This window comes from Saccopteryx bilineata, chromosome 1 (genome assembly GCF_036850765.1).
Source record: "Saccopteryx bilineata isolate mSacBil1 chromosome 1, mSacBil1_pri_phased_curated, whole genome shotgun sequence".
In the NCBI taxonomy this organism is placed as follows: Eukaryota; Metazoa; Chordata; class Mammalia; order Chiroptera; family Emballonuridae; genus Saccopteryx; species Saccopteryx bilineata.
In genome coordinates, this window is record NC_089490.1 from 83,928,299 (window position 1) to 83,955,648 (window position 27,350).

Consider the following 27,350-nt stretch of genomic DNA (forward strand, 5'->3'; position numbering starts at 1 on the left):
GACATCCCACAGTGAACCAGATAGCACCCTGCCCCCCACACATGGATATCCCACAGTGAACCAGATAGCACCCTGCCCCCCACACATGGACATCCCACAGTGTACCAGATAGCACCCTGCCCCCCACACATGGACATCCCACAGTGAACCAGATAGCACCCTGCCCCCCACACATGGACATCCTACAGTGAACCAGATAGCACCCTGCCCCCCACACATGGACATCCCACAGTGAACCAGATAGCACCCTGCCCCCCACACATGGACATCCTACAGTGAACCAGATAGCACCCTGCCCCCCATACATGGACATCCCACAGTGTACCAGATAGCACCCTGCCCCCCACACATGGACATGCACACACATGTGCATGTGTGCGCACGCGCGCACACACACACACACACACACACACACACACACACACCACACACACCACAAAGAACTACCCAGCCCAATGTTGATGGCACTGCGGTGGATAAAAACTACTGCAAAAAGCATCCCTTCATGCCAGTGCAGGTGGGCTTTAGAAAACCAGGTTCCAAAGAGTCACATGAGGGACTCCACTCAGGAATTCCGCTACTTGATGTTTCTTAAAAGTGATGGTAGGACTGTGTGTGTTTATATGTTTTTGCAAAATTGTAAAAAACAGATGGCTGTATAGATGAGGCAATAAAATGTCCCAAACAAATTTGGGGATCATTAAGCAGGTGAGCTGACTCACTCTCATTCTTTATTTGGTAGAAAAGGTCAAAAGGTCTAACTGACACTAAAAAGGGCAGTGTTATGAGACTGCAACCCCCTTCTGATCCGAATCCCTAGTGAAGGGGGCCTTGACCTCCTGCGTGGCTGGTAATAGGCCTTCACGAGCACACATGCAGGTGATGGATTTGGCGAGGGATTGAGGACATAGGTGGTCATGGCCATTGTCAGCAGAAAGGAAGAGCTTGAGACTGCTGATACCCCTCCTGTTTTAAACTGGAAATAGATGCCCTCGGTTCTAATGTGGATAAGGTGCTGTAGTGTGCTGCTCAGAGGGAGGTGATGGGCTCAGCAGCCATCGCAGTGTCTTCCTGGCCTTTTCAGAGACTACGGCACAGATAGGCAGTATGGCTGGCCACAGCCAGATGGCACAAGGAGAAGAAAGCTGGCACTGCAGAGCCAGCTGTGGCCACTGCATCCACACCGCCCCCCTCACTAGGCACACACTGACCAAAGGACAGTGGGCCTGCACACAAACTCTACACTTTCAGGAAAAAGAGCTATCCATCCACTAGGGCACAGTTATTATAGTTGTGGAGGTGGACTTTATTTTTTACAGTAAGTAAGAACAAATCTTATTCAAGAACATAATCTTATTTCTGTTTTTTTTTCTCTTAATCTTCTTGTAGCCCCAACTCTAAAAATCAGTCTTACCAGAAAAATATTATCACAAAGTTATTTAGACATGAAGATCACCATACATCATTGAAGAGAGCCCTGCTGATGATCAACCCTGTAAGATTTTGAAACCCTTCCCTGGTGAAAAACTCACTGTTTCTAGGAATGGTAGCTTATTGGTCAGAGCAAGGCCAATAAAAGCTGTACATTCCTTCATTTATCCACCCAGCAAGTGTGTTTTGAGCTCCTGTAATGTGTTGGGAATTATTTGAGTGCTTGGGAATATAGGCTTGACCTCAAGAGCTGGGTCTAGATGGGAGGACAGATGCCATAAAACTTGTTACAATACAGTAAGACACATGTCAGGAGATGAGGACCATGTGGGATAAGGTTGTTAAGAATGGAGTGACTGGTCATTATCAACTGTTGAATTAGTAAGTAATATCCATTTAACGTTCCCCCTCAACATAGAGCCTAGGACTCATAACCGATTGATATCCCGTAACAGGAACACTTTCTTAGTCCCACAATAGACTGTTTAATCATTTAATTGTATTGCAAAAGGAGGCTAACGCATGAGTTTGAACTTGCTTTTAAACGTTAGCCCCTGTCCCACTTTAATGTTTATTTTTTAAAAAGCAGCATTGGGTATTTGTGATATGTAGGTGACCTTGCTCAAGCTTGTTGTTTACTAAGCTCATTCAATAACTGAATCTCTAATAAATAACCAGCACTACAGTGACTTATTCTCCCCCCAGACTCAAATATGTGCAGAAGAGGAGTTACTTGGCCTCCACATCATCCTTCTGAAGCCCACTGACTACAGGCGGGCTGCTCAGTGGTGTGGTGCTTTGGGGAAGAGCCCATGGGGCCTGGAGGGGACTTCCCGGCTGGGCAGCTTGTTACTGAGACTGCAGTTCTTCCCTTCTGTAGTCTATCATGCCATTGCTTGGAGTTTAAGAGCAGACTGTGGAATAAGAGATTTGGGGTTCTGTTTTCTGCAGAAGACATTGTAGCTAACATACCTGATGTAATTCATCTTCGGGCCCAATGCGACTTGGCCTCTCTGAATGAGTGATAACATGAGTGCTCACCACGTGCCAGGCCCTGTCTTAAGTGATGGACTTGTTTTCACTCCAGTATCTTGGCACCTCTGTGAGGTGGATGCAATTATTACCTTCATGTGATCATTTTGTTCTATTCTCATTTGCTGAGGAAAGGCAGAGGTAGGGGGCAGTCTGAGGCTCCCAGCTAGTAAGTGGCAGAGCTGGAATTCAGACCAGCTGCCCCAGAGCAGGCTCTGTTGGCCCTGCCCCAAGGACTGACCAGTGATGGTACAGTGGCTAGAGCATCTACCTGGGACACTGAGATTTCAAGTTTGAACCCTGAGGTCACCAGCTTGAGCATGGGCTCTTCAAGCTAACCAGCTTGAGCACAAAGTTGCTGACTTGAAGCCCAAGATCACTGGTTTGAGCACAGGGTCACTGGCTTGGCTGGAGCCCCCAGATCAAGGCATGTATGAGAAGCAATCAATGAACAACTAAAGTGCTGCAACAACAAGTTGATGCTTCTCATCTCTCTCCCTTCCCTTTCTGTATATGTCTGTTTGTCTCTCACTAAAAAAAAAAAAAAAAAAAAATATGCTGCTGGGCCACCTCTTAAAGATAAATGAAGGAAGGCTTTGTGTGCTTACCCACCTCAGCTTCTATTAGTATATTGGATATGTTATTTAATTAAAAATAGTGAAATCTACCTATGTTAATGGAAGACTATAATCATGCTAACCTCTGCAAATATGAACAGTCACTGATGTACTTGATCAGCTAGAGAGTAGCAAAGGCCCAATGGAGGGAGGACGGCGGGCCTGCCCCACACGGGCCCTCACTATGCCAGGCCTTCATGGGCACTCAGGCTGAGCACATGGGTGGATAATGCAGGGTTCTTGCTGATGAAGAGCTCACACTCTGGAGTGTCAGAGTAGCAATGACAATCAAATGCCTTAGAGGTACAGAGTGTGTGGTTTCCCAGTGGGACTCCCCTCACCCCCCATTTCCCATTTGCCTTGGTCTTGGCCACATATCAGGACCTAGAAGGAAAGGGGAGCAGAAGGAGAGACAGGTCAGGGGTGGCCATCTTTCCTGGCTGCAGAGGACAGCCATGGGAAACAGGTCCCTCTCCTTAGATAGGGCGCAGAATTATTAGAAGGCTGCTCACATCTACTTTAAGTCCCACATTCCAAGGAGCTGTGTGTGCTGCCTCCACACGCTGCCACCATCTCTCCGAATGGACCCAGTCACCAATCACATTTAAATCAGGTGTGACTTACTTCCTGGCACCCAGATACAATTTGTACCTTGCCTATTTACATGCTCTTATTTTTAGGGTTATTAGTTACAATTTACATGATTTTATTTTATTTTTATTTTTTTAGAGAGAGAAGAGAGAAAGAAAGTGGAGGGGGAGGGGGAACAGGATGCATCAACTCATAGTAGCTGCTTCTAGTATGTGCCTTGACCAGGCAAGCCTAGGGTTTTGAACCAGTGACTTCAGCATTCCAGGGAAACACTCTATCCACTGTACCACCACAGGTCAGGCAAGTTCACATGATTTTATAAATAGAAAGTCTAAAAGACTCTTCAAAATATATTACAGTTAGTAATAGAATTTGAAAGGTCATTGGATATGAGGTCAATATGCAAAGATCAATTACATTTTTATATACTGCATTAAACAATTAGAAAAAGAATTTTTAATATGATTTCTAATAATATTTTCAAATTCAAATACTAGAAGTATATCTAACCAAAAAGTGTGCAAATTCTCTATGCTAAAGACTACAAAGATTGGCTATAGAAATAATACCAACTCTTCACAAACTTTCAGAACATATAGGAGGAAGGAACACTTTCCAGTCATTTTCCGAGGCCAGTATTACCCTGACACCAAAGCCAGATAAAGATATGACAGGAAAAGAAAATTGTAAACCAATATCCTTCATGAATTAGCAAACCAAATTCAAAAACATATAAAATGAAATAAATGCCATGACCATGCGGGATTTATACTAGGATTGCAAGGTTGGTTTAACCTCCAATAAGATCAATTAATGAAATACACAACACTAATAGAATTAAGGACAGAGCTGCATGGTCATCTCAATAGATGAAAAAAAGTATTTTAAAAATCCAACTTTCATTCATGATAACAACTTTCAAAAAACTAAGAATGATAGGGAAATTCCCAAACCTACTCAAGGGCATTTGTGAGAAACTTATAGTTTTTTAAAATTGATTTTAGAGAAAGAGAGAGGAAGGGAGAGAGAAAAACATCCATTTGTTGCTCCATTTACTTGTACATTCACTGGCTGATTCTTGTATGTGCCCAGACCCACAACCTTGGCATAGCAGGATGACATGCTAACCAACTGAGCTACCCGGCCAGTTAATGATAAAAGACTGAATGCTTTTCCCTAAAGATCAGGAAAAGCACAAGAATGTCAACTCTTCTACTTCTCTTCAACAGTGTACTGAAGTTTTAGACACAATCAGAAAGGAGAAGAAAGAAAGGACATTCAGATTAAAGGGGAAGAAGTAAAACTGTCTTTATTCACATACTATATGGTCTTGTAATAGAACATTCTAAGGAATGCACACACACACACAAACTGCTAGAACTTATGAATGAGTTCCAGGTTGCAGGAGATAAGATCAATATACAAAAATCAGTTATATTTGTATAAATTAGCAATATACAGTCTAGAAAATGAACACCAAAAAGCAAGTCCATTCATAATAGCATCAGAAAGTATAGCATACTTGGGGGTGCATTCAACAAAGGAAGTGCCAGGCTTATACACTGAAAATGACAAAACATTATTAAAAAGAAAAAAAGACATAAATAAATGAAGAGACAATCCATATATATTATACATGGATTGGAAAATTCATTGCTAATGTTAAGATGTCAAGTCTCTCCAAATTGATCCATAAATTCAACGGAAACCACATCAAAATCCAAGCTGGCTTTTTTTTTTCTTCCAGAAATTGAAAAACTAATCTTAAAATTTATATGGAATTGCAGAGTGGCCAAAATGATCTTGGAAGGGATGAATGAAGTTAGAGAACTTAGCTTTCAGATTTGGGAGCTCAGTGTAACGCTACAGGAGGAAGGACAGTGTGGCACTGGCGTGAGAATGGACAGTGGTCTGTGGAACAGAACCGAGACTGGAGAAATTAACCCTTACTCAGTTTTGAAAAACTAATTGGGGGAAAGAATAACCTTTTCAACAATTGATGTTTAGACAATTGGATGTCCATATGCAAAAAAAGATACATTGCCTTACTTCATACACAAAAATTAACTTAAAATGGACCCTAGGCCTACATATAAGAGCTGAGATGATAAAACTCTTAGAAGACATATGCATAAACCTTCGTGACCTCGTGCTAGGCAAAAATTTCTTAGATGTGACATTAAAAGCATGACCCATTAAAGAAAAAGATCAATAAATTTGAATTTATTGAAATTAAAAACTTTTGTGTTTCAAAAGATACCATTAAGAAAATGAAAAGATAGGCCACAGACTAGGAGACAGTGTATGTAAATGATATGTCTGGTCAAGGACCTGTATGTAGAATATATATGAACTCTTAGAACTTAATAAGAAGCCACCTCAATTTAAAATATGGGCAGAAGATTTTAATGGACTATTCACCAAAGATTTATGAATGGCCAATGAGCACTTGAAAAGGTGCTCAACATCATTAGGCCTTAGGGAAATGCAAATCAAAACTGTAATTAAGTACCACTTCACATTTGGTTATATACAGCTACAATCAGCCCACTTAGACAACAATAAGAGTCGACAGGAATGCAGCAATGAAACTCTCATACGCTGTTGGTGGGGGTGTAAAATAGTGCAGCCACTGCGGAAAACAACACGATAGTTTCTTTAAAATTTAAACAGCAAGCCCTGGCCGGTTGGCTCAGCGGTAGAGCGTCGGCCTAGCGTGCGGAGGACCCGGGTTCGATTCCCGGCCAGGGCACACAGGAGAAGCGCCCATTTGCTTCTCCACCCCTCCGCCGCACTTTCCTCTCTGTCTCTCTCTTCCCCTCCCGCAGCCAAGGCTCCATTGGAGCAAAGATGGCCCGGGCGCTGGGGATGGCTCTGTGGCCTCTGCCTCAGGCGCTAGAGTGGCTCTGGTCGCAATATGGCGACGCCCAGGATGGGCAGAGCATCGCCCCCTGGTGGGCAGAGCGTCGCCCCTGGTGGGCGTGCCGGGTGGATCCCGGTCGGGCGCATGCGGGAGTCTGTCTGACTGTCTCTCCCCGTTTCCAGCTTCAGAAAAATGAAAAAATGAAAAAAAAAAAAATTTAAACAGCAATTTTTCCATATAACCCAGCAATACCACTCTTAGGTATCTTCCCAAGAGAAATAAAAACACATGCTCACACAAAGACTTATGTGCAAGTGTTCATAGCAACATTATTCATAATTCCCAAACCGAGAACAATCCAAATGTCCATCAGCTTATGACAAGATAAACAACGTGTGGTACAACCACACCATGGAATAGTAACAGAAATGAAAGGCAACAAAATACTGATCTGTGCTACATCATGGAGGAACCTCAGAAACATTCTGCAAAGTGATAGAAGCCAGATGCAGGTTACATACAGATGCATATATTGCAGGATTCTATTTATGTGCAATACTCAGAACATAGCAAGCAGAGAGAGACAGAAATTAGATTACTAGTTGCCTTAGGCTGGGGATGGAAATGGGGAGTGACTGCGAATCAGCAGTTTCCTTTGGGGTGAAAATGTTCTGAGATTACACAGAAGGTGATGATGGTTGCACGATGCTATAAGTTTACTGAAAAAAAAATCACAGATAATTAATTGTCAATGATACCTGTTTAGACACTAAAAAATGATCAACCCCAAACATAAAAATAGGCTTGGCCATATCCTCAAAATTACAGAACCTTCTGTCCTTTTCAGATTTTGGACCCCAAAGTAAGAATTGACATTTATACACTGCCCTTTCACTAAATAAGCCCTTTTGTCACATTAATATTCACAATATCTCTCTATGAGGCAGGGGTTCTTTATTTCCCCTGTTTTTCTAGTAAAACAGTATCTCTCAATTTTGATACTTAATTTACTTACTGGTAATTTTTTATTCTGGGGAAGAATACTTCTCAGTATTTTGCGCATAATCTGTTTTCTTTATGCAGCAGGGCTGAAATTTTTCTCACTAAGTAATTGTCCATTTATATAACAGATGAGGCTGGTGCCAGTGAAAACAAGCATAATTAATATTCTTAGTAAATTGGAAAGTTGTAATTGAATTGCCAGGAAGTTCTATGTCCGGTGAGGCTGAACCAAGCAGCCCTCCGTTGGGGATGTGGCGGGAGGAACTAGTCAAGCCATCTGTGACAGCCAGCACTTAGCCTACACTGAGAAGGGGATCTGCCTATCCAACAAATTCGGCCTCTTTCCCCTGTCGGAGCCATTTCCTGCCCATGTTCTGAGAGGCAGCATTGTAGGAACTGCGCTTGCAGAGCCTGGCACCCCCCACCCCACTTCTCTTGGCTCCTATGTTATATAATGGTTATCGATTGAGGTATTCTTTTTTATAGCATATTTAGCAAAAGCTCACGGTTTATTAAATGATACTAAATATATATAACGTCTCTCCTTTTTTTTTTTTTTAAATACCCTCTATACACTCTCATGCTCAGGAACTGGGTGGACAGATAAAAGGGGAAGAATTGCGACATATCATAAATTGCATGGTTTTAAAAATGAATGATTCAGAATTCAAAGAACTAATGGAGGCACTTGACCCTAGGGGCACTGGACTGGTCAGTGTCAACATGTTTATGGAACTGCTCTCAGAGAACCCTAAAGTAAGTTTTACAACAACTTCATGTTTGATATTTTCTAGTTATGGCTAGAAACTTAAGTATTCTTAGTAACATAAGAGATGCTGTTGAAATATGGTTTAAAGAAATGCACGACTTCGCTGAGTTAATTTTTCAGCCGAGTTAACTTTCATGTTAAGTAAGAGTTGAGTGTTTAAGAATCGTTTGGTTTTGACTTTTAGTTTCTAAATCATCTTGAAGGACATTTGACATTTCTGAGGACCCTCCCTGGGTGACACCCCATCACCTGCAGGCTGGAACTTGTTTTCAGAGCGTGTCCACGGTGGCCCTCTTACAGCCACGTCTCGTGAGGCCTGCATGTGAATTGCTCCTCCGGTTCCATCAATATTTTTAGTTTTTTATGTTAGTTCATTTTTAATGTAATAACTGCTTCTGCTTCTGGTGACTAAGACTTGCTTTTAGTGTTTGCTTCTTTTGACTGAAAAAAATAGACAGTTTTGTTACTAGAAACGTTTCCATAACTGTAATAGCTATTAGCATTTTAATATTTTAACAGGTTTTAAGAAGTCAGATTTGTTTCAGATAATGCACGCAATGGGCATCAACAGATTCTTGTTGAAATGTTTAAGATTTCTTTTACAGCTAAAAATTATTTTAATATGATTTCCTGAGTGCCCGCCTGAGCAAGGTGATAACCACATCTGAAATCCATGTCATTTGGTCCACCTTGAACTCGAATTCAAAAGTCCCAGAGCCCTTTCACCCAGAGATATTAATAATTACAACTTTTCTTGAATTCTGCTATGGGACAGACCCTGTATAGCTCTGAAGAATCATTGCCTCTGACCATCAGAGGAACCCTGCCCCTAGCCATCTTTTTTTATTTTTTCTAAACCAAAAATGTAGACTTGTCAGCAGTCCACACATGGCAAGTGAAGTGGTCTTGGCTGCAGACACAACCCAACCAGGTCCTGTCCCTGCCCCAGGATCCCCCCTCAAGCCTTCCCACCTGCTCTGGCCCCTGTCAGCACTCCTTCCCGCTCCTCCTGCCTGGGGGGCGCCGTTCTCCAAGCCCCAAGGCGCAGCCCCTCCCCAGGGTCCCTCTCTGACACGTCTGAAGGAGCCCATCTTGCAGTCATCAACTTTATACTCCTGTTGCAGTTACAGTGTCACATGTTCCTCACTTATGTGGTTTCCTTCATTTATACCTCCATGAAGACAGGCCTGCCCCTTGTACTGCGGGGGAGAGCCCAGCCCGGCACACTCACAAACAATTGGGAGAGAGAATGAGTCAGCAAAAACAAATGAATTAGAAAAACTAGAGAACACGGAAGTGGAGATAGAAGAGAATAAAAATCACCACTGATTCTAACATCGAGTAATTGTTACCCATTTTTATACTTTTCTGTATAGCCTCCCAAACCTGTGTACCTATACACGCATGCTTTTCTTTGTAGCTTTGTTGAGGCATATTTATTATACAAAAACCTGCACGTATTTACTGTGTACAACTTGATAAGTTGGATACATATTTTCACATGAAGTATCTATTTTATTTTAAAATGAGATCATGTAATTATAGCCTTTTTAGCCTATATTGTCATTTATGGACATATTGATTACAATGTCAATAAAAATTCTGCTATATGTAACTTGAAAGATACAGTAAATATTCCCTGATATTATAATCTAGGTGTTTTGATTTTTTTTGAAGTTTGTTGATGTTAGTGTGATTTAGATTTATTTTTATTTATTTTTTTATAAATAAATTTTTATTAATTTTAATGGGGTGACATCAATAAATCAGGGTACATATATTCAAAGAAAATATGTCCAGGTTATCTTGTCATTCAATTATGTTGCATACCCATCACCCAAAGTCAGATTGTCCTCCATCACCTTCTATCTAGTTTTCTTTGTGCCCCTCCCCATCCCCCCCTTTCCTCCCCCCGCACCCCGTAACCACCACATTCTTGTCCATGTCTCTTAGTCTCGTTTTTATGTCCCAGCAATGTATAGAATCCTGCAGTTCTTGTTTTTTTTCTGATTTACTTATTTCATTCCGTATAATGTTATCAAGATCCCACCATTTTGTTGTAAATGATTCGATGTCCTCATTTCTTATGGCTGAATACTATACCATGGTGTATATGTGCCGGTGTTTGATTTTTAAAAAAAATAATTTTGATACAATGAATATCATAGTTCCTGCTTGTTTGCATCACTCTATGATTATTTCTTTAGTATAAACTTCTAGAAATGGAATTATTGGGTTAAAGAGTAGATATTTTATTTTAAAATTTAATGGTTTTAAAGAGGAATATCTATGTAAAGTACAAACTGCAGAGGATGCAAAGGGAACATGTGAAGAGTGATTGTCCCCTGCGTCCCTGCTCCTCTGCCTGCCCGGGAAGCTGTCACTGCTACCCCAGATCCGCAGGTTAGCAAACTGTCTTAATATCATTTCTGTCCACACTGGCACTGTGCTTCCTCTTTGTTTTACCGTGTTGCTGGGCAGAAGTACCATCTCATCATTCTTTCACTTCGTATTTATTTAATTTCCAGGTGGTGTATTTTTTCATGTGTATTGTGCTTTTTTTTTTTTTTAAAGTAAATGAAAGTTTAGTGTTCTTATTTCCATTTCCAGATGGGGTCCAGAGGCAAACTGACGTGCTCAGACCTCAAAGCCATTAGCTGATTGGAGCCAACGCTGACCATCCACGGTCGATGACTGCACAGCTCCTCCTGCCTTTAAGAGTCACTTGTATTCACGTACCTTCTCTTTCCCAATTTAGGTAGGAAAGCCATGCTCCTGTGCAGACATCAAGACACCTCTCCTCCTGGCTGGGGACTCGGTAGGTAACGCTTTCTCCCGTGGTCCGAGTGCTGCCACCCCAGGTCACACACATGCCGCTTGTAAGCACGTTTGTTTTCTTGCAGTTGGAAGCAATGGCCCGTGATGCCATCAGTAGGAATAAGGTGGCTTTCTATAACATGCTACGGGCCTACGACCTCGGAGACACCGGGCTCATGGGGCCAAACAGCTTCAGGAAAGTCATGCACATATTCTGCCCATGTTTTACCACAGAACATTTAACCAAGTAAGTGTTTTGGTAATGAAATTAATTCCTGTTATGTTTTTCATCAAGTCTGTTTTTATAATTCTAAACCTTTTTCTATGTATATTTGCAATATTAATTGGGAATATTGATAATAATTATTTATTGAGTCCTTACTGACATCAGACATTGGTTCAGGGTTTGGCCTAGGCTACATGACCTAGTTCCTTACCACAGCCACATAAGGTGGCTGTTGTTCCTTCTCACGGGTAAAAACACTGAGGCTGGAGATGCTGGTTCCCGCTCACAGTCACACAGCTAGCAAGTAGTAGAGTCTGGGACTCGTTCTGGGTCCCCAGGACCCCTGTGCTCTTCGTCATTATACTCTTTCGCCTCCCAGGGCAGCTGGCTATGATCAGCCGCCCCATAAACAAATAGCTTGAAGTATATTTTATTTCACCTTAGTTTAAAACTTAATCTGTGGTGGGTGAACCAAAGCTGGAGGGGGACAGCGTCCTGCAGCCCCGTGCTATCCCTCCCCGTGTGTCTTTTCCCCTCCACGTGGGAGCCTTGTCCCGTGGGGCACAGAGCCCAGTCCTTTCCCTCTCTGCAGGTGACCCTGACAACCTACAGCTCGAGAGCCCTCGGCCTGCAGGGGCCAATGCTCCCACGCCACCCTGCTCCCTGCTGTCCCCCGAGGCTGCACAGCCTTAGAGATTTCTGGCCCAGTGTTTCCCAGCACGGGGCGGAGAGCTGCAAGGTTACTCTAGGTTCAAGTCCAGTTGGCTCACAGAGAAGAAGTTTCTCCAGTTCTCTCACTCCCGACTGGAATGGTAAACGTCTCATTTGTTGCTTTTGTTTATATTAGACTGATCTGAGATGCCTCGAAACACAATTGATTACTGGTAGTTGGCCACTTGAGTCTCCTTTCTGTCAACATTCATGTTTCATACCCTATTTTTCCTGTGTTTGGGTTTTGTAGGAAAAAAGTGGTTTATAATAAAAGGAGGTGAGAGGCAGAGGCTTTCTGAAGCAGGAGAGGCTGGGCTGGGCGTCTGCTTTCACCCAAATTTATCCAACGTTTACAGAGAGATGAGTTTGCCAGTGTGTGGAAGAAATGCAGGGAAGGGGAGAAACAGGGGACAGCAGGTTAATAGAAGGTTCTGGAGACAGCTCTGGGGAGCTTGGCGGGGACGAGGAAGAAGAGCGAGCCATGGTGACGTCAGTGTCTTCCCGGGCTTAAGCTGACCGTGGCCTTCGCTGTGTGCAGTCAGGGCCGGGCCCAGGATGGACTGGGCAGTTCCCTTACTCCATCATGTAGCCGCTCACTCAGGCAGTGTTAGGGGATGCCTGCTGCACACTGGAGTCTTGTGTTAGCGGTGCACAAAGCCCTTTATCTCCAGGATGGTCTAATGGGGGGAAGGAGATGTTGGCACACCCAGAAGGTTTATGTGCCATGGGACCAAGCTCACAATGCTTGAAGACATGGGGCAGGAGTGCTCACTGAGCTGGTGATGGGGGACACTGAATTCCAGAGCTTCCCTGGATGTGAAGCTGGAGTCCGGGGAGTACGAGGAGGGCATTCTGGGCAGGGCACAGCGGGGGAAAGCCAGAGGGCTAGGGGCACATGGCACAGCGGGGGAAAGCCAGAGGGCTAGGGGCACATGGCACAGCGGGGGAAAGCCAGGGGGCTAGGGGCACATGGCACAGCGGGGGAAAGCCAGGGGGCTAGGGGCACATGGCACAGCGGGGGAAAGCCAGGGGGCTAGGGGCACATGGCACAGCGGGGGAAAGCCAGGGGGCTAGGGGCACATGGCACAGCGGGGGAAAGCCAGGGGGCTAGGGGCACATGGCACAGCGGGGGAAAGCCAGGGGGCTAGGGGCACATGGCACAGCGGGGGAAAGCCAGGGGGCTAGGGGCACATGGCACAGCGGGGGAAAGCCAGGGGGCTAGGGGCACATGGCACAGCGGGGGAAAGCCAGGGGGCTAGGGGCACATGGCACAGCGGGGGAAAGCCAGGGGGCTAGGGGCACATGGCACAGTCGGGGACTGGGGCAGGGAGTTTTCTAGGGGAGGAACAGAAGGGGGGAAGGGGCTGAGGGATGGGGTGGGTCAGGCAAGGATGACAGTATGTCCCGCAATAGGGATCTGGAACCACTGGACAGACATGGTCTGAGAACCCCCAGGACGGCTCTGAAGACACCAGTGTTCGTGCCCTGTCCCCAGGCTGAATCAGGCACTCTTACATTCAAGTCCGCAGTTGCTCCGATGTGCAGTTGTCATTGAGAGGCACAGCTGAGGGGGAACTGTGGCCTGTGAGGTGGCTTCAGATGGGAGTAGGTGACACTTTCAGATTTTCACTTGATGAAGATCTCTCCATGAGGAGAGTGGACTGTGATAGGGAGAGAGGCAGCATACAAGTGCAAGAAGCCAGGTCATGGCCGAGGCGCTTGGTGGCTTTGGGTGAGGAGGGTGGTGGCAGAGGAGGGAAGGAGGCTCAGATGGCAGCTGTGGCTGCTGGAACAGGTGGGTGGGAGGCCAGCGAGGAAACTGAAGGAGTAAGCAGATTGGAAGGAGACTCCAAGAAGACATGGTCTCGTGATGCTGGCACCCAGCTGGTTTACTGAGTGGCCTGTGCTGAGACTTCACGCAGGTCCTCTGACTTCACGTTCACAGTAACCCCCTGAGGTAGGAGCTTGTGTGACGTGCACTCTGTAGGCTCTGTAGGTACACCCAGAAACTGGAGGCAGAAAGGTCAGTACCTGCCCAGGTCAGTGGTTCCCAGTCCTTCTATGCTCGTAAAAATCATTGAGGACCTCCGGAGTATTTCCTCTGTGGAGCAGATCTGAAATTATTTACTCTCCCAGGAATCACTGTGTTTCCCTCCCTGAAACGGTGGGATTTCAAAATAAAGATTTATTGGATGATATTGAGGTTACGGACCAAAGGTCACTAGTAACGCACTAGGAGAGCGTTGTTAGGAAGCTGAGTTCATCTGTGAAAATTCAGTCTGGCTCCTCATTTATCACATTTCTATGGCCTGAGAGGACATAAGAGAACACAAGTACACATTCTGTCAGAGGTCAGAGGGAGGGTGACCAACAGACACGTAGCCTCTGAAAAGTCCACTGTGCACCCATGAGAGACCTGGGTGGAAAGGACAAACGGCTTCTTAGTATTCATGTGAAAATAGTTTTGGCCTCACCAGTGCCCTGGAAGCCTCCAGAGACCAGGCCTCAAGAATGCCTGTCATCCCTTACCGATTTGTCTGGTCACGGGGCTGACATGCAGACACGGGGCGGCCAAGTCCAGGGTCATACCCTTAACTACTGTGCTCTAGGGCTGTGGGCATTTTAATGAATATCTAGGTTCTGCTTGGGGACTCTGGCATTAGTACGTTTGACACAATGAGCATGCAGAATTTTTATGATTACAAAATATTAGCAAACAAAATCTCAAAAAAGAAATAGATCCTGTCATATCAGTGGTTTGTTACATTTTCCTAAAATGTTTGTGTGTGCCACAATTCCAGTGAGAGTCCTTTCATAATTCCACACCAAATTTCTACATGAGATATTTTTTCTTTTTTTACATTTGTTATATCTTTATTGCAATGCTCTTTACAAACACTATGCTGCACATATCATATTTACATGATGCAATTTGAAGAATCCATTGTGCGGATACATCTGTGAAACCATCACAAGCTGTCAGTCAAGAGAACAAACGTTTCATCCTCCTTAGTAGCTCCCTGTGCCCTTTGCAGGTCACCCCATCCACCTACCCCGAGCAACCACCGATCACTGAGGATTACTTGGCCTCTTCTAGGATTCTGCATACATGGAAACATACATGATATTCACCCTTTGTCAGGCTTTATTCACCAGCGTCATGATTCTGAGATTCATTTATGTTGTTACATGTATTCCCAGTGGGTCCCTTTTCACCGCTGAGTAGTGATGTATTGCATGGAATACACACTTTGTGCATCCATTGGTGATGGACATTTGCTTTGTGTCCAGTTTGGGGTCATTACCAATAAAGCTGTACATATTATACAAGTTTTGTGAAGACATATTTTTATTTGTCTGGGGTGGAACAGCTAGCTCCTCTGGCAAGTGTATCTTCAACTGCCAAAGCACCTTCCAAAGCGGCTGCATCATTCTATACCCCACCAGCGGTGGGTGAGGGCTGTAGTTACCCACATCCTCGGCGATGCTCAGTAGGGTCCGTCTTTTTTAGTTTTAGCTGTTTAATGGGTGTATTCTAATTATCTTTAATATTCAGACTCTACAGTAAGTTTCAGGATGTTGCTTCAGGAAAAATCCTTTACAAGGACCTCTTGGCAGGAATGGGAGTTAATGGCCCGCCCACCATCTCTCCAGTTCTGACTCCAAAGGCTCGGCTGCGAAGGGAATGTTTTCAGAAAGTGGAGCAGCAGCCGCTGGATCATTCTGAGAGGTAACATGAGATAAAGCAAAAGCATGTGCTAACCCCAGATCCTGTTGTGGAAAGGCCGCCAGTAAATATTTGTGACCTGAATGAGGTTATTAATGTTTTATTAAGTAAGAAAGACAGCAAACTATTAACACAGTGATTAAAGTCAGCAGGCTTTTAGACCAAACAGAGATCTTAGGAATTATTGACCCAACCTATTAATTCTAGAAATGAAGGCACTGAGAGGTTTGGGGACTTGCCTTAAGCTTCACAAACACAGTGTCCATCCTGGGTCAGGAACCAGGACTCTTGACTGTCAGAGAACCTGTCTGCTACCCCACTTTGACACCTGCATCCATGCCCATTTTTCTCCAGAAACACAGATTCTTTACCGCTATTTAATACTTATTGCAAAATACACCCTTTCAACCAGTTAACATTTTCTTTCATGAATGGTAGAATCATTTAAATGATTGCCAAATTGAACTGTAACAATAAAACATTCTTAAGAAATTATTAAATATACGGCGAATGAATATTCTCACCCTTCCTCATTTTGAAAAGTACCAGTTTAGTCTAATGAAAAGATACTATTCTGACTTGCTTGTTCATAGCTTATAATAAATCCACGAAGAAAGGTAAAATGTGCAGGTACTCAGCAGGCTTCACTTCATCGTATCCTCTTAAAAGCTCTTAAGTACAGAACAATGGGAATGTTTTAATGCCCTGCTCATGAAATTTGAATATCTGGGCATTTCAGTAGCAGCTGCACTATAAATGGGCAGAAAGATGATATTTTAAGAGAAGGTTAAGTATTCAGTAATGATCCATGTCTGCCTCCTAAAACCAGTGGAAGAAGTAATGGCAATTAAGCATTTCATCAATTGTGGGCACTCCCAGGGAGCTCCACAACATTGGGAGAAGCAGAAGCGACGGGCAAGGGGCGGGAGTTCCTTCTCTGTAGCTGTTTCACAGCGTTCCCCCTCTGCGCACCCAGGGAGGCCCAGGAGACTTCTGGGGCATTGAAGAAGTCAGTCATTCTCCAAAAGCACATTCTCTCTCTCTCTCTCTCTCTCTCTCTCTCTCTCTCTCTCTCTCTCTCTCTCTCTCTCACACACACACACACACACACACACACACACACACACACACACACAGCACATCTCCTCAAATCTGTATTTTATTAACCAAGTTGAGTTCATACATCAGCTTGGAAAAGCTGTGGACTTCCCTTGCTTCCCATGGATATTTGATGATTCTGTGATCTGGTTACCAAAAAACAGCCTGTTTTGTTTAAAGCTTTACAATGGGCTTTGACGTTTAATTCTCCCATTTCACAAACATATTCTTTTTCAACCTTGTCTGCCTAGTTCAGCCGCACATTCAGCCAGCTCAGAGCACAGTGGGAGATCTTAGCACAGAGATGACACTATTCTCCTCCAAGAGCTCCCCACCCCACCTGTCACCACACGCGGGCACCACAGGGGGAGCTTCACTTGACAGTGCAGCTCACCTCCAGTCCGTCCTAGGCTCCTACAAGCCGTGGGGTGTGCGAAGTCCCCCAGTGCCATCATCTGTCTGAGCATGCTTCCTTGTTTGTGTAAGAGGGATGGTGGGCCTCCTTGTAGCCCTGGGTTGAATAAAAAATGGGTGGGGTCTGTAGGAAGCACCCTGCTGGACCTAAATGGCTGCTTGTGATTTTAGAACCAAGCCCACTGAGGATAAAAGCACCTTGAGCAAGAATGTGACCAAGGACGAAGCTATTGAAAAACTCAGAAACCATATACAGCAACGGGACCCAGCATTCAAAAAACGATTTCTTGACCTCAGCAAGGAACTTGATGGCAGAATTACTGTGCATGACTTCAGGAAGGTAGGAGAAGGGGTTTCTCTATGTTTCTGTTTCTTTTTTTTCCTGAAAGAGTTCAGTTGTTTTGTTACATGCAGTTGCTTTAAGGGTAGGCATTGGGTTTTCAGTTTTTATTCCAGGACAAGGCAGATCCATTTCTCAGCATCTTTTAACAATTTAAAAGGATTCTTTTGGCCAAAAGATATCTTTGGCAACTTTCTTCAGAGGATACATCTGACATGGATGTGGCTGGTTTTTGATGCCTAAACTTTCAAAACAAAGCGTTCATCGATGCATTGTGTGCATCGTGCCCTCATGGGGTGGAGGGGGGGGGGAGCAGCGCCGTGCAGCCCCCGTTCGTACTCTGCCACAAGGCGTGCCTGCGAGGCTGTGGTTTGTTCCTGGAGAAAGTGAGCACAGTCTGGCAGTGGCACTGGGAAGCAAAGCATGCTCATTTGCATGTGCTTATGGGAACTGCCGAGGTTCTGCCAGAAAGGACTCAGCTTGAAGAGTTCTGCATAGTCTTTCAGAAATTAATTTAAATGATTGCTTAAAATTCCTATTGTGATCCTTCCAGCTAATCATTGTCAGCTATAGTTAAAGAAAGCATTTCAGCTAATAGGTAGTCATGTCCTGTGGACAAATTTAGAAGAAGGCAATGAAATATATTTCCAAGAAGAGAATAATTATGTTAGTGGCTACTATTTCTCTAGCGCCTACCCCCACAACAGATGAGGTAATCCAAAGCCCCCTGGAGGATGGATGGAGGAGAGAGTGCCTGGAAGCACAGGGATGGGGCTAGCTGGCTGTTGAGAGTCCAGGCCTCCCCCTCAGATGTGGAGGGCCTGATGTTCTTTGAGCATGTGGGACATGGTGAAGAGATAGAATAGAGTCAACAGATAAGGGAGAGCAAAGGTGCCAGGATGGGTCCAAGATTTCCAGTTTGGGGGCCAGTCATTGGTAATTCTGCAGAGAGCAGCTTCAGTGGGGTGGGTGATGGGAAATGGGTGCAAATCATCGACCTCTCCCAGGGCACCTTGTCCTAGATTCTAGATCCTAGAGCCTGTCACCCTCAAGTCACCTGGCACGGCTTCCCTCATGCGTAATGGCCTCAAAGGATCACAGTGCTCAGTGGCCTTGATCCACAGAGTCTATTCATTAGTTCACAGGAAACCAAGAATCTTCCCTTTTTTTTCTTTAATGTTAAGAGATACCGGTTTCTGATCAGTGTGAGCTAACCAGTGACGTCACACTAAGTTGACAGTCCTTAGAGAGGCAGGGTTTGGGGTTTTAATGACCCTGGTGTGCTTTTCATAGACACATGTGCTTTCCACGGGGGGAGGGGGAAGTAACTAGTCCTTCTGTACTTGGTCTAGATCTGGTCTGAGTATTTTACCTCATATGTTACATCATGTCTCACAACAATGCTGTAGTATAAACCATATTTTTTTCTCCCAGAAAATCCCCCTCTCCCAGGTCATTGCTCTGGCCACTGTACCATGTAGCCTGTGACTTTTTCCTATTTTAATGTCATTTTATGTAAATACTTAGTCAAGAACTGGTGGTATTGTAGGAGAACTGTTTTTGAAATTTAGGGTAATCTAGAATCTTTACATTTCCTCTCTATAGCCTTTTCCTTCCTCTCCTTCACATGCTGAATTAGCAGTGAACCCAAGAAACAGTGTCTTAACTAAGAGAGGTTGCTATTTTTCTCTCTTGTAACGAGGAGTCTGGAAGCTGTGTATACAGGGCCGTGCAGCAGAGCAGTTCTACAGTGACTTGAGAGACCCAGAGTGCTTCTAGTTTTCTTTTCTTTCAGGCTCATCCTCTAGCATGCAAGATAGCTGCTGGAGTACCAGCCATCACAAACATGTTTCAGGCATAAAGAAATGGAAAAGTGAAGGGCAAAAGGCTTGAGCTAGACAAGTCTTTCTTTTTTAAAACAGCCCAAGTCTTTCTTTTTTAAAACAGCCTTCTTGGAGCTTCTCCCAAGAGTTATATTTTATCGAGCAGGACTGTGTGTGTGTGTGTGTGTGTGTGTGTGTGTGTGTGTGTGTGTGTGTGAGAGAGAGAGAGAGAGAGAGAGAGAGAGAGAGAGAGTGTGTGTTTTGGCTGGGTACATACATTAGTACCTCTAGAGAAAGCAACATTCTGTTCCATGGGAAAAGGAGAGAACTATGTCAGGCAGGCAAATACAACAGTCTCTGTCAAACTTTTTTCAGTACACATTTTGAGAGTGCCTGTTGCATACTTGGTATAGGACTGAGCCACACGGGGAACATGGATAAAAAAGAAGTTTCATTGCTTGGTAACAGTGACCCATGGGGAACATAAAATGACAGAACACCCAAGGACACATAAGTCAAGATTAGTCTAATTGAGTAATTAGACTAATTGAGCTATTCCATCCATCAGGAATTCGAGGGTGGCTTTACCATTCAAGTTCCCTGTAATTGGCTGTTCCTGATGGGAAGTTGTTATTCTTCACCCTCAGTAAATACACTGAACATTGTTTGGCTTCCTGCTCTTCTTAGTCCCATCTCCAGTGTCCCAGCCGAGGCCTCTGGAGACAGACCCAGGGCCGCAGAGCTCACCAGCGAACTCACAGAGCCCCCGAGACATGTGGTAGGGAGGCACGTGTCTGTAAAGGCCCAACCCAGTGTCCCAGATTCTTAGCACTTTCGGCTCCCAGCTTCTCATCTGCTCCAAGACAGGGGCAGCCGGCCTTGCTTAGCAGGAGGCGGGCTTTCCTTCCTCCCAGCAGAGTGCTTCGTGCCCTTCGGGTGAGAACTTGTACCCTCACTACCCCACTGCCGCCGCTTCCTAGTCACATGCACCCTGTCTCAGAGAGAGGGACCCCATGTGAACCAGCCCCCCCAGCACTGATAAGCATCTCCTCGCCCTTGGGTGTGGGTAAGCAAAGTAAGTGGCCATGGTGACTCTGGGCAAATCACTTTCTTTAAAGCCAAATAGTAAATATTTTAATTCATTTGGTTTTACAAATCTTCTTTGGAAGCATATAGCTCTGGTCAGTTAAGTGTATTTTTAAAACTTCATTATTGCATTATGGTCAATTTTGTGAGGAGGGAAAAACATAAAAATTAGGTAACAACAAGAGGGACCAGCAGAAACTTCCACGGTAAAGAGACACATGTCCACACAAAGTCAGAGACCCAGAGTGTGAGCAGGGGACCTTTACAGGGTTGTTTCCCCACATTTGCCCTTTTGGGGTTCCTGCTGCTGAATGCTTTCCACACCGCGTTGTGTTTGGCCACTGTCAGCAGAGGGTGCCCTTGAGGCTCCATCTGAGGCCTAGTCAGCTTCGGCGGCTGCGTGGAGCCCAGGTTCTCCAGCCTGTTCAGGAGCTCATGACTCAGGTGGGAAAATACCTAGGAAGACGGATGGAATACCCTGTTCTTGAGGACAGATGCGAGGGAGGAGATGAGTAGACTTAGTTCTTTAGCTTCCTGGTACAAATGACTTCCTAATCTTGCAGGTGTTTTAAAGGGGTGACCAACTGTGCGTTCAAGGTCCCTCACATCTTCAGTTTTGTTGTTTCAAGCCCCATACAACCATCAAAAGTATATATATATACATATTTATTTCTCCATCTTCTGGCATTAGGCTCTGCCGGAGCCTAATGCTGGATTCTCACAGCAGCTGTGCCCAGATTGGCCAAATCCTGCAGGGCAGAAGTTGCAGACCCTTGGTGTCCACTGACCAGACCTCTAGGACTTCTGTTTTCGCCTTGCTATTATCCAGGCCTTTCTTTCTGGTGAGCCTTTGTCTCCTAAGTACCACAGTGTGGGACTTGCATTCTGCTTTTCAAATTTTCAACTTTGGTTTTAGACTTCAGCTCCAAGAAGTTCCAGAGATCAGCATGGGACTGGAAGGGGAAACCAGTCCTGGTTTGAGCTTGCCCCCTCCCATTTCAGTTATGAGGTCCTAGTGCCACATACGTAGCAAACACTGCTGGAGTGGCCCTCTGCCTGGCCCAACTCTATTTCTCAGCTCTAGTTCACTCCCAGAATCCTCAGCTATTTCCAGGGGAAACGCAGTTGGATAGCCCCAGTTCACCTCTGAAGGGTCCTTCTCACCTTGGAACATCAATTCTTTTAGATAGCACAGTTTCCTTGGCTCTCTGATGCCTTTTGATTATTTGTAATCAATTGGGCTTTGTCAGTTATTTTTTATTGATATTGTTTGCTTGCTATGAATTACTCTGTCCTATCCAGAAAAAGTTGAAGTCTGTCAATTTTATTAATCACAAGTTTATTTGTATTCTTACTTTTCCATTGTATATTTGTTTTATATTTCTTTTTTTTTCTTTCTTTTTTTTCATTTTCCTGAAGCTGGAAACAGGGAGAGACAGACAGACTCCCGCATGCGCCCGACCGGGATCCACCCGGCACGCCCACCAGGGGCGATGCTCTGCCCACCAGGGGGCGATGCTCTGCCCATCCTGGGCGTCGCCATGTTGCGACCAGAGCCACTCTAGCGCCTGAGGCAGAGGCCACAGAGCCATCCCCAGCGCCCGGGCCATCTTTGCTCCAATGGAGCCTTGGCTGCGGGAGGGGAAGAGAGAGACAGAGAGGAAAGCGCGGTGGAGGGGTGGAGAAGCAAATGGGCGCTTCTCCTGTGTGCCCTGGCCGGTAATCGAATCCGGGTCCTCTGCACACTAGGCCGACGCTCTACCGCTGAGCCAACCAACCAGGGCCTATTTTATATTTCTTTATTTCTGTCATTACCTTGGTTATTTTCTTTCCTCTACTTGTTTAGGATTTAATTTGCTTTTCTTTTTCTAATTTCTTGAGATAAAATGTTAGATCATTACTATTCAGCCTTCATTTCTCTAATGTATAAATTGAAGCTATACATTGCCATCTAGGTATAGGCTTAGCCACATCATGCAAATTTCGGTATGTCATATTCTCATTATCATTCAGTTCAACTATTTTATAATTTCCCTTGTGATTTATTCTTTTTTCTCGTGGTTTATTTTAAAGGTGTATTGTTTAATTTCCAAACAGTTGAGATGTTCTAGTTTACCTGTTATTATCAATTTTAAAAGTTGATTCCATTGTTATGAGAGAATAGATTCTAAAGTCTAAGTAACTTCAGCAATCCTTTGAAATAGGGAGGCTTGGATTATGACCCAACATGTAGACGGTTTTGACAAATGTTCCATAAACACTTGAAAAGGAGTACTCACTCCACCATAAGTATGTCAATTAGGGTGATTTTATTAATTGTGTTTTTCAGAACTTCTCTATTCTTATCAAGTTTTTGCCTGCTCATTCCATTAGCTATTGAGAGAAGTGTATTGTGGATTTGTCTAGTGAAATCCCTTTTTGTTCTGTTGATTGTTGCTTTATTCATAGTGAAGCTAAATTATTGGGTACACATAGATGGCTGACACTTCCTTTATCACTTTAACATGACTCTCGATACACACAATGCTGCTGGCCTTCAAGACTATTTTTGCTCGGTAATAATACAATTCCTTCAGCTTCCTTTTGATTTGTGTAACAGAATAATCTTTCTATCCTTTTACTTCAAACTTTCTGGGTGAATCTCTCATGCACATAGCTGATATTTTTAAAAAATGCAGTGTGACTGTCTTAGTCTTCCTCTTGGAGTATTCTGTCCGTTTTACATTTATTTAATCACTGATATATTTGGTTTTATAGCTATCACCTTAATATTTTTTTCCTATTTGAGCCATCTGTCTCATATTTCTTCTTCTGTCCTTCCTTAGCTTTTTAAAGACTATTAAGATATTTTTGCCTGGGCCGATTGGCTCAGTGGTAGAGCGTCAGCCTGGCGTGCAAGGGGTCCCGGGTTCGATTCCCAGCCAGGGCACACAGGAGAAGCTTCCATCTGCTTCTCCACCCCTCCCCCCTCCTTCCTCTCTGTCTCTCTCTTCCTCTCCCGCAGCCGAGGCTCCATTGGAGCAAAGATGGCTCTGACTGTCTCTCCCCGTTTCCAGCTTCGGAAAAATACAAAAAAAAAAAAAAAAAAGATATTTCTATTATTTCATTTTTCCTCTCTGTTAGTTTATTGGTTAGTTTATTCTATCAGTATCATAGAGGCTACACTAGTGACTGTAGCACTCGTCCTTGTCATATTGTGTGAAGTTAAATATGAATGATTATGTTGACCACTTCGCTAACAGTGCTGGACTTGAAAACACTCTCATTAACCTCTTCCTGTCTTTTGTGTTACTGCTGCCACACTTCTGAATTTTACGTGTATACTAACTCCCACAAGACACTCTATTTTTACAGCACTTAAGACATCACCTATAATCATGTTTAGCCTTGCTGCTGTTCCCTGCCCCCACATACTTGTTCTTGCACCTGAACTCCTTCTCTTTCTGCCGAAAGATCTCCCTGGTATCCTTCTTTTAATACAAGTGTCCTGACAACGAACTCTACGTTTTCATAGTTTACTCAGACATTCTTGGTTTTTAGCTCACCTTCTTTTTCTGCCCCGAACCCCATCCAGGATACCACATGACATTTTGTTGTTATGTCCCCTGTGGCCCCTCAGGGCTGTGACAGTTTCTCAGACTTTCCCTGTTGTTGATGACATAGGCAGTGTTGAGGAGGCCTGGCAGGTATTTTGTAGACTGTCCCTCTGGTGGGATTTATCTGATATTTTTCTCATGATTAGACTGCGGGTAATGTTTTTGGGAGGAAGACCATGGAGATAGAGTGCCCTCCTCAACACATCATATCAGAGCACATGCTGTCAACACGTCTGATCACTGTTGACTCTGACCTTGACCACTGGGCTGAGGTGTGTTTTGGGGGCTTCTCTTCACTGTGAGCTTCCTCTTTCTCTTCTCCTCTCTTTCTGTGCTGCGCTCTTTGGTAAGAAGTCACACTTAAGGAGTGGGGAATTATGCTCCACCTCTTTAAGGGCAAATTATTTACATAAATCATTGGAAATTCTTCTGTGTGGGAAATTTGTCTCTCTCTCCATTTATTCATTTATTTAATCATTTATTTATAGTCATTTATTTATTATTTATGCCTCATTATTCTTTAAATGTCTGTACGCTCCTTAATAATATTTTCTTTCCACTCCTGAGATTGGTAATTTCTATCTTTTTTCTTTGTTTCTTGACTAGTCTGGCTTGAGGTTTATCACTTTTATTGATCTTTTTAGAAAAGCATCTGTGGTTTTATCGATTTTCTTTATTGTTTTTCCACATTATATTTCATTGATTTCTGCCTTTATCTTTATTATTTCTTTTCTTCTACCTTACTTATTCTACTTTTGGGGGTTTTAACTTACCTGACACACAAGGAGATTTTCCTCAGAATGTTCATCTTGAGAACCTGGTGAAGTTCCTGGTGGTAAAATCCATGCAAGGGTAGCCCTCCAAGGACTGGGCCCCCAGAGTGTCTCATTCTCCAGGTCATCCTCACTCAGTCTGCAGCAGTCTGTCAAAGTCACCACTTCAGTTTTCCCACCAGGTTTCCGCTCCAGGCTAGTATTCTCTGTATTCCCCCATCTCTCGGATTTCTCTGATGGACCTAAGAAAAGTAATTGATTGTCAGTAGGTTTGGCTTTTTCTTATAAGAATGAAAGTGATGCCTGACCTGTGGTGGCACAGTGGATAAAGCGTTGACCTGGAAAGGCAGATGTCGCCAGTTCAAAACCCTGGGTTTGCCTGCCTGGTCAAGGCACATATGGGAGTTGATGCTTTCTGCTCCTACCTTCTCTCTCTCTTTCCCTCTCTCTCTCCTCTCTGAAATGAATTAAAAAAAAAAAAAAGAATGGAAGTGATGACTTCCATTTCCAGTTGAACCTGAAAGCAGAAGTCCACTATTAATTTTGGAAGTGTTAGCTGGAGATGGGATTTTAGGTTGGAAATTACTTGTTTCTACCATTTTAAGATGACATTCCATTGTCTCCTGGCTCCTGTTAGTTCTGTCTGTTGATAAACTGTCAGTCTTACTGTTGCATATTTGAATGTCATGTGTCTTGTTTTCTCTGGCAGTTTTTAGGGTTCCCTCTTTGTCTTTGCAGTTTTTAGCACTTTTACTCATATCCAGGTGTGGCCTCCTCTGCACAGTTCTGTGCTGGGGTTTGCAGTCCTTCTTGAACCTGTAGGTTGATGTATGTAATGAAAAATTTTTGTGAAAAATTCTCAGCCATTATCTGATTTCCTTTACTTATGCACTATTCTCCCTGTCCCTGTATGCAACCTGTTCATAATGTCCCATGTGGCCCTTTCTCTCTTTGGTGTACTTTCCATCCTTTCTCTCTCAGGTTTTTCATCTCAGTGTGTTCCATTGACCTGTCTTCCAGTTTGTTAATCCTGTGTTCTGCTTTTTCCAATCTGTAGTTAATTTTGTTCTTAATTTTAGTATTGTTTTCAGTTCTGGGATGTCCATTTGATTATTTTTACTATATCCCATATCTGTGTTTTTTCTTCTATTGTCTTAACATATTCTTATATTTTCTTACACATACTTATATTTCTTTAAATTTTTTTCCCCCCTGCTAATCCCAGTATCTGGATCACTGGTCAGTTTTGTCCCTTGATTTTGGGTCCCATGATCCTGTCTCCTGGCATGCCAGAGACATGTATTTTTATTGAATGGAGACAATGGAAGGGCTCTCAATTATGCCTCATGCATTCCTTCACCTGTCAGGAAGAATGGGGACTGACGACCATGATCCAGTTAGGGGCTGGATTCGATCTGAGGCTGGATTGCAATTCCTCAAGGCTCCTTTTTCTTTCTTTTTTTATTTTTTAATTCCTATTTCTGGGGTATGGCCTCCAGAATTTTAAACCCAGAGCCAGGGTTATTCTCTGAGCTCCTGCCCCTGAGAATTCTGAATCTAGCCTTTGTTTCCTCTGGACCACAAAGACACCATAACCCTCTTGCTTTTCAGAGGCTCTCTGCCCTGACTCTTAGCCTCCTGCCCACATGGCTCCTGAAGTCAGCACACTTCACGAGGGGAAAACAGGCCTTGTCAGCCTAAGGTCTCTGCTTCTCCCATCCCACTGAGACTCTGACCATTCACGTCTCTGCCTGGACCCTGGAGTTCCATCAGCTTGTCGCAGTTCTGCTTGTCTCTCTGTCTGCTGGCAGCGACTGTCTGCCGGGGCCACCAGCCCCAGTCCTGGGCCGCCTGCCCTGCTCAGGTGGATGATGGCTCGCTTCTCACTACCCTGCTCTCAGACTCGTCTCGCTGAGTCCTGCTCGCTGCACAGGCTTTCTGATATGCCAAAGACATGCCTTTGTGTCTGTCTCGCTTTTCTGATTGTTCTCTGTGGAAGCAAAGGTCTTCCCCAAGCTGAACACCAGCCCTTTCCTCTTGATGATCATTCACTTCTCTTTTTCTTCTTATTCTCTCTTTAAACAATCCTTCTTTACATGTCTTTACATACTGATGCTTTTATTTCTATAGAATGGATTCCCAGAAGTAGGATGGCTTGGTCTAAGATGATATGGTTTTAATTTTAACACATTGCTTGTTTATTCGTTTTTTAAAAAGACATGGTATTTCATATTTTTAATAGCTGTGCATGAAAGTATCTTTTTTCTCTAACCCCTGTTAGCAATAGGCATTGCAGCTCTTTTTAATTTTTGTTGAATAAATAGTTTTAAAGTGATAGCTCGGGTTAACTTTAATTTGCATTCATTTCCCAGACTACTAGTGAATTTTTTCTTTTTTCATTTGATTATTAGTATTTATTTTTCTGTGAGTTGCC

At 43.9% G+C, this 27,350-nt stretch overlaps 1 protein-coding gene across 1 annotated transcript in view; it reads left to right on the forward strand.

Annotated features, from left to right (window-relative positions):
- The window catches only part of EFCAB6 (EF-hand calcium binding domain 6), a 200,242-nt gene that overhangs the window by 92,547 nt on the left and 80,345 nt on the right, over window positions 1–27,350 (forward strand). Inside the window, exons 13-18 of the mRNA XM_066255898.1 lie at window positions 1,390–1,495; window positions 8,125–8,292; window positions 11,064–11,123; window positions 11,209–11,369; window positions 15,616–15,789; window positions 17,470–17,638. Of these exons, the coding sequence (XP_066111995.1) occupies window positions 1,390–1,495; window positions 8,125–8,292; window positions 11,064–11,123; window positions 11,209–11,369; window positions 15,616–15,789; window positions 17,470–17,638 (838 nt within the window). The remainder of the gene's footprint in view (window positions 1–1,389; window positions 1,496–8,124; window positions 8,293–11,063; window positions 11,124–11,208; window positions 11,370–15,615; window positions 15,790–17,469; window positions 17,639–27,350) is intronic.